The 13,564-nt window shown below is 27.9% G+C and overlaps 8 protein-coding genes across 8 annotated transcripts; 4 read left to right on the top strand and 4 right to left on the bottom strand. All coding sequences in view use genetic code 12, as the record gives it.

Annotated features, from left to right (window-relative positions):
- Positions 1 to 627: 627 nt before the first annotated feature.
- On the bottom strand, positions 628 to 1,797 carry SPP1 (Spp1p; the record flags this gene model as incomplete). Its single annotated transcript, XM_051760876.1, has 1 exon — positions 628 to 1,797. The coding sequence occupies one exon, from the start codon at positions 1,795 to 1,797 to the stop codon at positions 628 to 630; it is 1,170 nt and encodes a 389-aa protein (XP_051616535.1).
- Positions 1,798 to 1,972: 175 nt separating this feature from the next.
- KGF55_000589 (ssDNA-dependent ATPase) lies at positions 1,973 to 3,922 on the top strand (the record flags this gene model as incomplete). Its single annotated transcript, XM_051760875.1, has 1 exon — positions 1,973 to 3,922. The coding sequence occupies one exon, from the start codon at positions 1,973 to 1,975 to the stop codon at positions 3,920 to 3,922; it is 1,950 nt and encodes a 649-aa protein (XP_051616534.1).
- Positions 3,923 to 4,093: 171 nt separating this feature from the next.
- On the top strand, positions 4,094 to 5,767 carry ARX1 (putative hydrolase; the record flags this gene model as incomplete). The annotated part of the gene is made up of 1 exon (XM_051760874.1): positions 4,094 to 5,767. The coding sequence occupies one exon, from the start codon at positions 4,094 to 4,096 to the stop codon at positions 5,765 to 5,767; it is 1,674 nt and encodes a 557-aa protein (XP_051616533.1).
- Positions 5,768 to 6,098: 331 nt separating this feature from the next.
- Positions 6,099 to 7,526, top strand: EHD3 (mitochondrial 37S ribosomal protein mS47; the record flags this gene model as incomplete). The annotated part of the gene is made up of 1 exon (XM_051760873.1): positions 6,099 to 7,526. The coding sequence occupies one exon, from the start codon at positions 6,099 to 6,101 to the stop codon at positions 7,524 to 7,526; it is 1,428 nt and encodes a 475-aa protein (XP_051616532.1).
- A 56-nt stretch (positions 7,527 to 7,582) lies between these two features.
- KGF55_000586 (uncharacterized protein) lies at positions 7,583 to 8,881 on the bottom strand (the record flags this gene model as incomplete). The annotated part of the gene is made up of 1 exon (XM_051760871.1): positions 7,583 to 8,881. One exon carries the CDS (start codon positions 8,879 to 8,881, stop codon positions 7,583 to 7,585), a length of 1,299 nt encoding a protein of 432 aa, XP_051616531.1.
- A 234-nt stretch (positions 8,882 to 9,115) lies between these two features.
- On the top strand, positions 9,116 to 10,519 carry MAS1 (Mas1p; the record flags this gene model as incomplete). The annotated part of the gene is made up of 1 exon (XM_051760870.1): positions 9,116 to 10,519. One exon carries the CDS (start codon positions 9,116 to 9,118, stop codon positions 10,517 to 10,519), a length of 1,404 nt encoding a protein of 467 aa, XP_051616530.1.
- A 57-nt stretch (positions 10,520 to 10,576) lies between these two features.
- Positions 10,577 to 12,250, bottom strand: NGG1 (histone acetyltransferase; the record flags this gene model as incomplete). Its single annotated transcript, XM_051760869.1, has 1 exon — positions 10,577 to 12,250. The coding sequence occupies one exon, from the start codon at positions 12,248 to 12,250 to the stop codon at positions 10,577 to 10,579; it is 1,674 nt and encodes a 557-aa protein (XP_051616529.1).
- Positions 12,251 to 12,552: 302 nt separating this feature from the next.
- On the bottom strand, positions 12,553 to 13,446 carry KGF55_000583 (mitochondrial 37S ribosomal protein mS35; the record flags this gene model as incomplete). The annotated part of the gene is made up of 1 exon (XM_051760868.1): positions 12,553 to 13,446. One exon carries the CDS (start codon positions 13,444 to 13,446, stop codon positions 12,553 to 12,555), a length of 894 nt encoding a protein of 297 aa, XP_051616528.1.
- Positions 13,447 to 13,564: the final 118 nt, after the last annotated feature.

Here is a 13,564-nt window from a genome sequence, read left to right as displayed (position 1 = left end):
ATATTAAAGTTTTCTCAGGGTCATCTAATTGAACTTAAAAACAGTCCCGCCTTCAACAATCATTTTGTAACAAAAATGACAAATTTCATATAAGTAATTACCCAAACCCCTAAAAATTCAAAGATTATGTAATTAAGAAAAAAAGTATTACAGATTGTCGTCAACCACGAGTTAACAAATCACAAATGTAAAATTCAAGTTTTACTCAAAGTTGAAGGAGCAAAAGATGATTGAAAAATAGATTGATAGACTAAATAGAGAAAAAAAAGGATCTTCATCTTACATTAATAATAACGTAGATTGTTTTGAATAATTTATTTTTTTGAACTAATAGCGAATTGATTAATTTTCCACAAGATACTGATTAGGCTAGGCTAGATTTAAAATCTGATGTAATATTACTTAAACTAATTTTACCCATATACATGTGGAATGAAATATAATAAAACTAGAAATGTCTGACGAAATAAATAAATCAAATCAGACAATTATTAGAACATACGAGTAAAGTTTTGTAGCAAAGGAAAGTGATTATATGGAGTATCAACAACTACAACATCCCAAACTCAATGATCAAAGCAATGAATAATTGAAGTAAGTATTTAACTTCACTAACTCCTAAGATATCTATTGATTTTCATATATAGATACAGAATAATTTCGTAAAACATTATTTTTTTCAATTTGTAATTGATCTTTTTTAACAAGTAATTGATCTAGTGCTTTTATAACTTCATCATAATAAAGATTAAACCAACCAGAATGTCGATGACATTTTTTTTTCTCTTTTATGCATACATTATGAAACCAATCAGGATCTTCAATATCTTCATCCTGTAAATCATCCGTCTCCATTGCATCTTCATCTTCATTCTCATCTTCGCCTTCATCCTCTTCCTTCTCGTCATTCTCACGAATCTTTTGTAGTTTGTTACTTAATTTTTCCATCAAGTCGTCAGAAGAACCAATTCGAATAACCATATTATTTTCAGATTTATCACACATACATAATTCGATTTTTTTATGTTTTTTCTTCTTTTGATTCTCTTCAGGATAAATTATTTCCGAAAGTTTTTCATTTATTGATTTAGTACTCTCTTTTAATTTTTGTAAAGTTTGTAATTTTGTTTCTTGATTTTGTATTCTTTCATTAGTTATTTTAATTTTATTTTCCAACATTGTCAATTCATCTTGAGTATCTTTAGGAAATTGATTCATATTGCCATTACTCTTGAATGCTTTAACTTCTTCAAGTTCAGGAAATTCAGAGCCTAATTGATGTAATTTTTCTCCATTATCAACATAATTTAATACTTTTTTAATTATACCTGTATCAATATTGGTTTCATAAAATAATCTTTTCATATATTCTTCTCCATGCTCTTTACTACAATATTTTGAATTATCCATTATAGGTTCCAAACACCCGTCCAATCTACATTTTCTTTTCCATAACGTAACTCCAATACCTTTCCAATTACAAAATTTACAATAAAATTTTGATATTAAATTTGATACATCAGGATTAACATTCATACATTTCATATGAAACCATTCTTCACATCCATCACATGCTACCATTATATCTCCTTCATCTGGTTCACGACATATACAATAAACTTCTTCACTATTTAAATTAAATTTTGGAGCATTTGTGAATTTTTTATATTGTTTTGCTATATCTTCATTTGATTCTTGTAAAATATCAAGTTGGGAGTTGACCGTGTTTCGTTTCTTTTTGAATCCTCCTCTCCGTTTTGTTGGGGATCCCAGTAGATTGAATTCTATATCAGTCATCTATTTGGATTTGAAAGTTTGAATCAAAAGTGTGATATGAATTCTTTATCGCGTACAAAAATGATTTAGAATCTGCTTAAAATCAAGCTACCAAATTGTTGATATTAAATCACGTAGAATCCAATTTAATTTACTAACCGTTCCTCATTTTGCATCAAGAATACTCCATTCATAAATGAACACTATTTGTCCTATATGTGCTAAACCTATACCAGAAACTCTACTAGAGAGACATGTCAACTCATGTTTAGACGGTCAAGAGAAACCATCTACAACCGATACGAAAATTCTGAAAAAACGTGATGCATTTACCGCGTTAGGTTTAAAACTCGATTCACAGAAGAAGAAGAATAAATCTGAAATCAAGAAAAGTGAAAGCTTCAAAGAACAAAGCTTTGATGAGTCCATACAAGCTATTAAAAGTCAACCTGATCAAGAAGATGAAAAACACACGCCTACTCAAAATGATGCTGCAAAAGAATTAGCTGAATTAAAAAGAAAACTGGGTATTCCTTTGGCTCATAGACTACGACCAAAGACATTATCAGAGTTCATTGGTCAAGAACATGTTTTGGGAGAAGGAGCAACATTAAGTAATATAATAAAATCAGATTTAATACCTTCTTTTATATTATGGGGTCCACCAGGATCTGGTAAAACTACATTATGTCGAGTTATTGCTAAAGAATCATCACATAAATTTGTTGAATTGTCGGCAGCTGACAGTACTGCTAAAAATTTGAAAGATGTGTTTAGTCAAGCTGAAAATCATAGGAAATTAACTGGTCAAAGAACAATTTTATTTGTTGATGAAATTCATAGATATAATAAATTAGTTCAAGATAAACTCCTACCACATGTTGAAAAGGGAACTTGTACTGTTATTGGAGCTACTACCGAAAATCCATCATTTTCATTAAATAATGCTTTACTTTCAAGAATGCATGTTTTTGTATTGGAACCATTTAGCACAGAATCAGTGATGAAAATTTTAAATCGAGCTTTATTTGAAGTGAATAAAATGAGAAAACTTTTATTTAAATTGCCTTATTTATCAATAGACAAAGCTGGTTTCAAATATATTGCAGATTTATGTATGGGTGATTCAAGAGTTGCTCTTAATATCCTTGAAACAGTAAATGCTTACTCCTCAGCTAATAAAGAAGAAGAACAAAAGAATGAACCGACAAAAATAACTGTTGATGATTTAAAGACTATTTTAAAATCAAGAAACTTTCATCAAATGTATGATAAAAATGGAGATGCTCATTATGATATAATTAGTGCTTTCCATAAATCTATACGAGGATCTGATGTTGATGCTGCAATGTTTTATTTAGTTAAAATGCTTTCTGGTGGAGAAGATCCATTGTTTATTCTACGTAGAATGACAGTTATTGCAAGTGAAGATATTGGATTAAGAGATGGATCATGTTTACCTTTCATGGTTGCAGCAAAACAAGCATTTGAATTTGTTGGAATGCCTGAAGGTGAAATAATTTTAGCTCATTGTACTACAAAATTAGCTAGAGCTCCAAAATCAACTAGATCTTATCGTGCATTAAGATCTGCTCAAAGATATATTAATGAGAATCCAGATGTTTTAAGATTACCAGTTCCAATCCATTTAAAAAATGCACCAACTAGATTAATGAAATCAATGGGATTTGGTGAAGATTATAAATATAATCCAAATTATGAAAATGGAATTGTTAAACAAAAATATTTTCCAAATGATATGGAACCAATTAAATTTTTTGAAGATACTCATTTAGGATCAGTTAGAGATCCAAGTGTGCCGAGCGAAATTTATGAGAAAGAAAAAACAGTGGTGGATCAGTACAATGATTATTTGCAATGGTCAAAAGAACGAAAGAAGAACAAAAAAGCAGAAGAAAAAGAAGAAGAAGAGTATGTTTCTACAAAGATGAAAATAAATGATACTAGTAAGACTGAACTGAGTGATGGAATTGAGGAAAATGATGAAAATTCAGAGGAAGATGAACGAAGTGAATATTCAGATGATCCTGATTGTACCAATAACTTCGGAAAGTCATATGATGAATTTTTGGATAGAGACTCTCAACCAGAGTATAATGATGATACAAACGAAGACATGATATAAATTAATGGACGATATTACTGATTAGCTTAAACTATCTTCTCAGTATTTACTCTTTTTGCAACCAATTGATTTTGTGTAATATTCTTGAAATAATAGAGATGAGATTTTTTACTTAGAAAATTCATTTTACAATACAGTCTAATAAACCATTATTTACACAACAGAACGAAAATGTTAGTAGCAGTTCATCAAGATGATGCAGATATTTTGTTGAAACAGAAAAACATACTAGATGATGGAGTTATAGAAAAATATAGAGTAGCAGGTCAAATATCTCAAACAGGATTACAATATATAATTTCATTAATTAATAATTCATATCACTTAAAAACTACAGATAAATTATCGATACAACAATTATGTTTATTATCAGATTCATTTTTAACAGATTTATTATCAAAACGATATGTGAATAAAGTAAATGAAAAAGGAATTGCTGCACCAACTACAATAAATGTAAATGAATTATTGAATGGATTCGCACCAGAAATAGATGACGAGAGAGAATTATATTTAAGTGAAGGAGATGTTGCTACAATCAGTTTAGGAGTTCAAATAGATGGTTATACATCACAATTAAGTCATACGATTGTAATATATCCAACAGAAAATGCTAAACCTAATGGTCCCTTATTAGGAAATAATGCAGATGCATTATGTGCAACTCATATAGCAACGGAGGCAGTTTCAGCATTGATTGGATGTTCTTTATCTCCTGAAAAATTACCACAACAATTAAAAAACACGAGTAACACAATTAATGGTAGTCAGATACGTCAATTAGTTGATGCAATTGCTGATTCTTTCAATTGTATAGTTGTACCAGGTTCCAAAGTTAGACGAATCAGAAGATTTTTAGCAGGACAAGCGGAAGGGATAGTTGCAGAGCGTGATTTCAAAGGAGTTGTTTGGGATGAATCACATCAAGAAGCTAGATTTTTGAAACAGGGATCAATGGAATTAAGTACAGATGTTAAAAAACCAAGAGCAACAAATAGTTCATCAGCTATACCATCAGATGATTTTATAATTGTTCCAGGAGAAGTATATCAAATTGAAATAAGTATGAGTGGTGTTCAAAATGAATTAGGTATTGTTACAACACAAGAAATTGATAATTTTTCTGGAAAAAATTATAAACAAGATTTTAACTCAAAACCATCAATTTTCGTTCGTGATTTTGCAATAGTTCATCAATTAAAATTAAAAACAGCAAGAAAATTATTAGGACAAATTGACAAATCATTTTCAGTTTATCCTTTTAAATTAGATTTTGCAAGTAGTTCTTTTCCCATAGTAGTCACAGAATCTGAAGAACAAATTAAAAATCAAATTGAATCAGTTAAACACGAATTAAAATCATTTAGATTAGGATCAGCAGAATTAATAAATCGTCATTTAATACAACAAAAACCAATACAAATTACAAAATTCATTCCATTAGAGGAAATATTATTAACATCAAATCCAACTGGTAAACATGGAATTGATGCTTCAAAACCAGTATTACCAGGTATGGAAATACCGTTACCACAATTAGGTATATCTTCAATAAAATTAAAATCATTATTAAAATTAGGTACAAATATTTCAAATGTAAAAGAATCAACAACTATTTTAATTAATGATCAATCACAAGAAGTTATAAGATTAAATGGTGGTGATGAAAATTTTAAATGTAATTGGGTTCATTCAAATTATAAATTATCAAATGAATTAAATGATATTATAAATCATTTAATACAATTAACTAAAGATAAAAGATTTGGTATAAAAGTTAAAGAAATTAATCCTTATAAATTGAAACAGCATAATTTAGCAGTTGAATCAATGCAAATAGATTAAATATCATGTCAAATATCGAATAATACTTAGCTCTTTTGTTTTACTTCTTACGACATGTTCTTCTTCATACATTGTATGAAATCTAGTTGATAGTTGAGCTACCAAAGTTTTTATCTAAATTTCCACGGAATCATAATTTGTTCTCCACAATATTTTTCACATAATTATAGTACAATAATAGTACAATAAATTTAGAATAATATCCTTATTAAATTTGATATTTTTTTGCATTTCAATTTATATGTTGATAAAACCTTCAATCATAAACAAGGGGATCAAAGCAATATCAATTCATAGTAAATCTAATCTATTCCATTACAATTATAGATCAATGAGTCAACAAATATCATCAAATCCAACAGCTGGTGCTGAGGAACCAGTAGTATTACATTCTTCTAAAAATCATGCTAGATTCATAACATTAAATAGAGTAAGAAAATTGAATTCATTAAATACTGAAATGATTGAATTAATAACTCCAGATTTATTAAATTATGCTAAAGAACCAGTAAATAATGTTACTATTTTAACTTCAAATTCTCCAAAAGCTCTTTGTGCAGGTGGTGATGTAGCTGAATGTGCAAATCAAATCGTAAAGGGAAATCCAGGTTATGGAGCAGATTTTTTTGATAAAGAATATAATTTAAATTATATAATTTCAACTTTACCAAAACCTTATATTTCATTAATGGATGGAATTACTTTTGGAGGTGGTGTTGGATTATCTGTTCATGCACCTTTTAGAGTTGCAACAGAAAAGACTAAATTAGCAATGCCTGAAATGGATATTGGATTTTTTCCAGATGTTGGTACTACTTTTTTTTTACCAAGGTTAGATAATAAATTAGGTTATTATACAGCTTTAACTGGTACTATATTGAATGGATTAGATGCTTATTTTACAGGTTTTGCAACTCATTATATTAAATCTGAAAAAATCCCACATTTGATTAATAGATTGGCAAATTTACAACCACCTGAAATTGAAGGAGAAATTTCATTAATCAAGGGAAACAATCAATATTTTCAACAAGTAAATACTATTTTGAACGAGTTCAGTGAAAAACAATTACCAAATGATTACAAATATTTCTTAAGTGATGATGATATTGATTTAATAGAGAAAGCATTTTCACAAAATAATATTAATGAAGTATTGGAATTTTTGAAAAAAGATGATTCACCATTTGCTCAAAAAACTTTAAAAACATTATTACAAAAACCAAGATCATCCTTAGCCATTGGTTTTGAATTAATGAATCAAGGATTAAAAAATACAATAAAGGAACAATTTGAGTTAGAAATGATAGCAGCTACAAATATTCAAAGATTACCACCAAAAGAAAATGATTTTGCAAAAGGTGTAATTCATAAATTAGTTGATAAAATAAAAGATCCATTTTATCCACAGTGGAATGATCCTAAAACTGTTACTCCAGAATTTGTAAAAAATATACTAACTGCAAATGAAGATACATTAAAATTGTTATCATCACCATTAATTAAAAAATGGTTTGGATTAGATTATAATGATTATCCATTGAATTTCGGGTTACCAAAAAACAAAGAAGTTGCTAAATATATAGAAGGTAGTGATGGATCAAATAGAACTTATTTACCAACACCAGCTGAAGTTTTTAAACATTTTAAAACCAAAACTGATGATAAGTTAGGTGTTGATTTGAAAATAAAGCAAATCTTAGATTTACATGGTGAGACTGCAAAGTACGATAATAAATATGTTACATGGAAAAAGTGATAGATATGAATATTAGTAAATGCTCAAGATAATAGTACAGGTCTTTATTAAAAAACTTATTTAAATTTTTCTACGATTAAATCCTCTCCCAATTCTTCATAATCAGCTTTCGTAATAAACCAATTATCTAATGCAATTTTAGCACTACTTGAATTATCTTCATTATCATTTAACATACATGCTAAATTACAAGCTCCTAACCAACTACTAAATTGTTTATCCCAAATTTCACTACTATCTGAACTTGATTTAATTTGTTGTACATTATAATGAAAAGAATAATTTGGAAATTCTTGTTGAGTTATATATTTTAAATTATTTATTATCATATGTGATAAATCACCAGCTAATGAAGTACCACCAGTAATTAAAACATTTGAAATAACATTTTTAAAAATTTCCATAAATTTTGCAAATCTATTTTGTGATGGACCTTCATTTGTGGTAGGTAATAATGAAGCTTCAAGATTTTTCAATACTAAATAAAATAATGAACTTAAACCTTGAGTACTTGGTTTATCTAAAGATGGTGGTTCTGTCATTAGATTGAAATTAGGTATAGGATTTGCTAAAGGATTAAATAAATTATTTAAATATGAATTGTGTTGATCAGATACATTTAAATATTTATGATCATATATTTCAAAATTTGAAATTTGATAATTACTTGTTAAATTTTTATATTCTTGTAAAATGTTTGTTGACATATAATAAGCTTTAAATGAATCTGAAGCAAGATTTGATCTAAACTTATTTGGTAATAATTCATCTATTGATTGAATTTTAGTTTGTAAATAATTAATTACATGTAAATTTAAAAAATCTCCTGCAAATTTTGTATGAAAAGTTGATTTTCCTTGAATTACTCCATCTATTATTGGAGTAACACTTGTAACACTTGATCCAATATCAACAACTAATCCAGTGGATCTACCACTTCTATATAATTGACTTATTGGATTTTTCACAAGACTGAAAATTGGTACTTCTAATTCTTCAAATACTAATTGACAAGTTTTAATTTTATTTTTCATTGGATTCCATGATTGTTCAGTCATAACTAATGGATAATCTTTTGAATTTATCAGATTATAATTATCTATATTATCATAAACATATCTCCAATTGTGAACTATATTATCGAAATTATATATAACTCCATCTTCTAGTAACGTTTGAACTGGATATTGTGAATTTTGTTCCATTTCTTCATCTCCAATTATTATCTTTTTAGTTTCTGGTATTTGTGTATAGTTTGAATTAAAGACTAGTGACGGTAGATCTTCCAGGGCAAAGCCAGCTTTAGTTGTGTAGGATCCATTGTCTATCACAACGGCCGGTGCAGTATAAGCCATTTTGATTATGAGGGTCTTGTGTTTGTGAAGGTAATGATATTACGTTTTGAATGTAACTTTTGTTTTGTTGATGTTTCTGTCTCGGTATTACTTTTTTTTTCAGACATACAAAAAAGCTACCAAACGATTTTTGAAATCTGGATTTATCAAAACTTATTAATCTTTTACTATAAAAGAGTGATAACTAATCATCAATTACATCTTATTCCTTTTTCATACTCAACCCACATCAACATGCTATCTAGAATACCCATACCCAAGAGAAGAATACCAAGTCTAAGTAGACATTTCACAAACGCAACTACACCAGCACCTACATATCAAACATCTGTTCTACCTAATGGTTTAACAGTTGCAAGTGAATCAATGCCAGGAACTAAAACTGCTACAGTAGGAGTATGGATAAATGCTGGATCAAGAGCTGATAATCCCAAATCAAGTGGAACAGCACATTTTCTTGAACATTTAGCATTTAAAGGAACAAATAAAAGAACTCAATTAAATTTAGAATTAGAAATTGAAAATTTAGGATCACAAATTAATGCATATACAAGTAGAGAAAATACAGTTTATTATACTAAATGTTTATCAGAAGATTTAAATCAAAATGTAGATATATTAAGTGATTTATTAACAAAATCAAAATTAGAAACAAAAGCTATTGAAAATGAAAGACATGTAATATTACAAGAAAGTGATGAAGTTGATAAAATGTATGATGAAGTTGTATTTGATCATTTACATTCTGTTGCTTTCAAAAATCAAGATTTAGGTAGAACTATATTAGGACCAAGAGATTTGATTAAAACTATAAATAGAGAAGATTTAAGAAATTATATAACTACAAATTATAAAGGAGATAGAATGGCATTAATAGGAGTTGGAAGTGTTGATCACCAGGAATTAGTTAACCTTGGAAAAAAATATTTTGGAGATATAAAAAAATCAGATAAACCTTTTAAACAAAGTGGTGATGATTTACCAATATTTTATGGGGAAGAAATTAGAGTTCAAGATGATGCTTTACCAACTACTCATGTAGCATTAGCTGTTGAAGGTGTTAGTTGGTCAGCACCTGATTTTTTTGTTGCATCTGTAGCAAATGGAATAATTGGATCATGGGATAGATCAATTGGTATTGGATCAAATTCACCATCTCCATTAGCTGTAACTGCTGCCACAGGTGGACCAGGAAATACTCCAATTGCTAATTCATATATGGCTTATACTACATCATATGCAGATACTGGATTATTAGGAGTTTATTTTACAGCTGATAAAAATTCAAATTTAAAAATTTTAATAGATGCTATACAAAAAGAATGGGGTAGATTAAGTTTAGGTAAAATAACTGATGAAGAAGTAGAAAGAGCTAAAGCACAATTAAAAGCTTCATTACTTTTAGCATTAGATGATTCTACAGCTATTGCTGAAGATATTGGAAGACAAGTTGTAAATACTGGTTATAGATTATCACCGGAAGATGTATTTGCAAGAGTTGAATCAATTACAAAAGAAGATGTTATAAATTGGACTAATTATAGGTTAAAAAATAAACCAATAGCTTTAGCCGCAGTGGGGAATGTTAAATCTATTCCACCACTTTCTGAAATCACAAAAGGAATGGATTTTAAGTAATAGAATTATAGACTGTAAATAAAATCATTAAAATCGTACATTCTTTATTTATTCCTTTTACTGTTTGAAAAGATCATTAGTCTCATCTACTCCAATTTCTTCCTCATCATTTTGAACTTCTCCTTGTTTAATTAATATTGATTCATCAGGTACTCTTTTCATTTTTTCTGCAGGTGGAAATAAATTACCAATATTTTCAATCCATCTTTTCCTTTTTTCTAATAATGCTCTTAATCCACTATTTACAGCTTGTTGTTGTGGAGTAGTATTATGATTTTCAATTTTTTTCTTTTTACCTTTTCCTTTTGATCTTTTAATATATGCTTGATCAACTTGTCTATCTAAATCTTCTAAAATTGTACAATATTCTTGATATGCTATATGATCTTCAATTATAGGTAGTAGTAATTTTTTATTAGCTCTATTTCTACTAACTACTTCTCTTAATTGTTTTTGTAATGATCTAATTTCTGCACATACTTCATCATCTTCTTTATTTTTAATCCATTCATCATTATCAATTATACTTATTTTAGAATTTCTTTTCTTTTTTTCATCATTTATTGGTAAATTCATAAATATTCCAATATATTTTAATTCTCTTTTTAATCTATCTTCAATTGATTGATAATCATTTATTTCAGTTGTAATTTTATAATCTTCTCCACTATTTAATTGTGTTGCTACTTCATCTTCTAAAATATTATCTTTTGTTTCTTCATCATTATCTCCTCCTCCTCCTCCTGCTTCATGATTACTTAATATAGCTGATAATAATCGACTTGATAAAGGACCACAAGATATTTCTTCAGTATATAAATTATCATCATTTAATGAATTAATAGAACCTTTTGCAACATAATCATTAGTTCCTGGAGTTGAATATGCAGTAGAAGCATTCAATTTTGAAGCTAATGAAGGATCTTCTTCTGTCCAAACATCAGTATAAAATTTACCTAATTTTGGTATAAGATAAGGTGATACATCCGGATCATAACCTAATTTTTCAAATCCAGGTGGGATAATATTTCTTTCTTGTAAAAATTTTAAATCATCATTATTAAATAATCGAAAATATGATTCTATATATGATTGGAAAGTTGTAAATTGAACTTGATTTGTTGGTGGTTTATTTTTTGAAAAATCTATATTTGGTATAGTACCAGGTAATAAATTTAATAAATCATTTTCTGGATATGATGCAACTCCATATTTCTTTTTTAAATATTCTTTTCCATGAGTTTCTAACTCATTATTTGATTCAGAAAATAATCCAAGAGCTGATATTGCTTCTGATGATAATGTTTGAGGTTCAACATATTCAGATTTAGGATTTTTTAGTCTTGTATCATTTTCATGAGTGAATGAACCAGATTGAACTGGCGGTACTGGATCATCTTTTGAATTTATTTCTTCAGTCTTTCGTTTCTTATGTAGTGAATCTTCATCATTTTCTTTTTCTTTAGTTTCATCATCATCTTCTTCTAAATGACGTTTCTTTTCATTTGTTTGTAAGATATTAATTTTATTTAATATTTCATCATCTGTATTTTCAACTTCATCTAATTGTTTTGATAAATTTTTTAATAATTTATTTAAATTTAATAATGTATTGATATTTGGTATATTCCGTATTGATTCTCCATCTAATACTCCAATAGATGAATCATAAGTTAGTTTTAATTCATCTATTATATCATTTAATGTAGTAGATGCCCCATTCTCAGACATTCTGGATGGATTTTGAGTTATTTGCTTGTCTATGATTTTGGAACTTAAGTGGTTGTTTTAGAATCAGTTGGTATATGATTTTGTTTTGAAAATTAAAATTTGACACAAATAGAAAATTACGAGATTGAGATTCAAACATAAATCAACCAGATTAAGGTCCACCACATAAGTGCAAGGACCTCTTGTTATAGTCTGAAGCAAAGGCTAAGCCAGCGTTGCAAATACTCACACGAGAGAGTTAAACGAAGACGTAAATTCAAAATAGACTGTCCCAACTAGTTTATTAACAATTCTATATACATTTATGGACTTATTTTTTGTAATTGATCATTATCTAATTTATTTTTACTAATTTCAACTAAATCCGATATAATATCATGTCTCTTGACAGGAGCATCCTCAGGTTTTTTCCAATTTTCAGGAAAATTTGGTATTGGTTTTTTTGTCCAAGTTTTCATATGACGTTTATCTAATGGTATATCTTCGAATAATTCTTTGGATAAATCCTTGGATTCTTTTAATAATTTATTAAATGTATTTATTAACCATGTTACATTTTGTGAAGCGGTTTGATATTTTTCACTTTTTAATTGAAATGTTTGTAAATCATGATGAAATCTTTTTCCTGATAATATTTTAAATTTATGTTCTTGTTCTTTATTCAAGTTTAAATCTTGAAGTTTTACTTGTAATGTTACTTTTCTATTAAATTTATTTGATGTTTCATTTGAAAAATCTGAATTATAAATTAATTTTATTGGTGAATCTTTGGGGTCAGGTGGTATATATTTTTCTCTATATTTAACTAATAATGGCATTTCATAAGCAGCTATTCTATTTAATTGTTCAAATCTTCTTTCATTATGTGGTATGTTTCCAGAATTTATAACATATTGATTACTTAATTTTTGAGGATTTCCTCTATCTTTCATTGGTGTATTATTCATTATTCTTTCTTTAAAATTTTCTATTTCAAATGAATAATCTAAATTAGGTTTAGATCTTGCAAGAGATGTTATAGTTGATAATATTGCTGTTCTTTCTTCATTTGTTGGATTATATGCTTTTCCCATATAATTTTTTCTTATTTGATGTAATTGAAAAATTTGATCTGCTGGAAGACCCTCCCATGCATGAGGATTTAAAAATAAATCAGGCTTATTGGAATACTGCCTTATTAGTCTTAATGCCTTCATCAGATTTAGACTCGAGTAATTGGTGAAATGGTGACTGGTGAACTCAAAGACTGTAGAATTATATGAAAAAAAAATTTGTTTGATAATACGAGATCAAATTCATACAACTACCAAGTGC

This window comes from Candida pseudojiufengensis, assembly GCF_024610245.1.
Source record: "Candida pseudojiufengensis strain CBS 10847 chromosome Unknown scaffold3, whole genome shotgun sequence".
NCBI classification, from domain to species: Eukaryota; Fungi; Ascomycota; class Pichiomycetes; order Serinales; family Debaryomycetaceae; genus Lodderomyces; species Lodderomyces pseudojiufengensis.
This window is presented reverse-complemented; position numbering and strand designations above follow the sequence as displayed.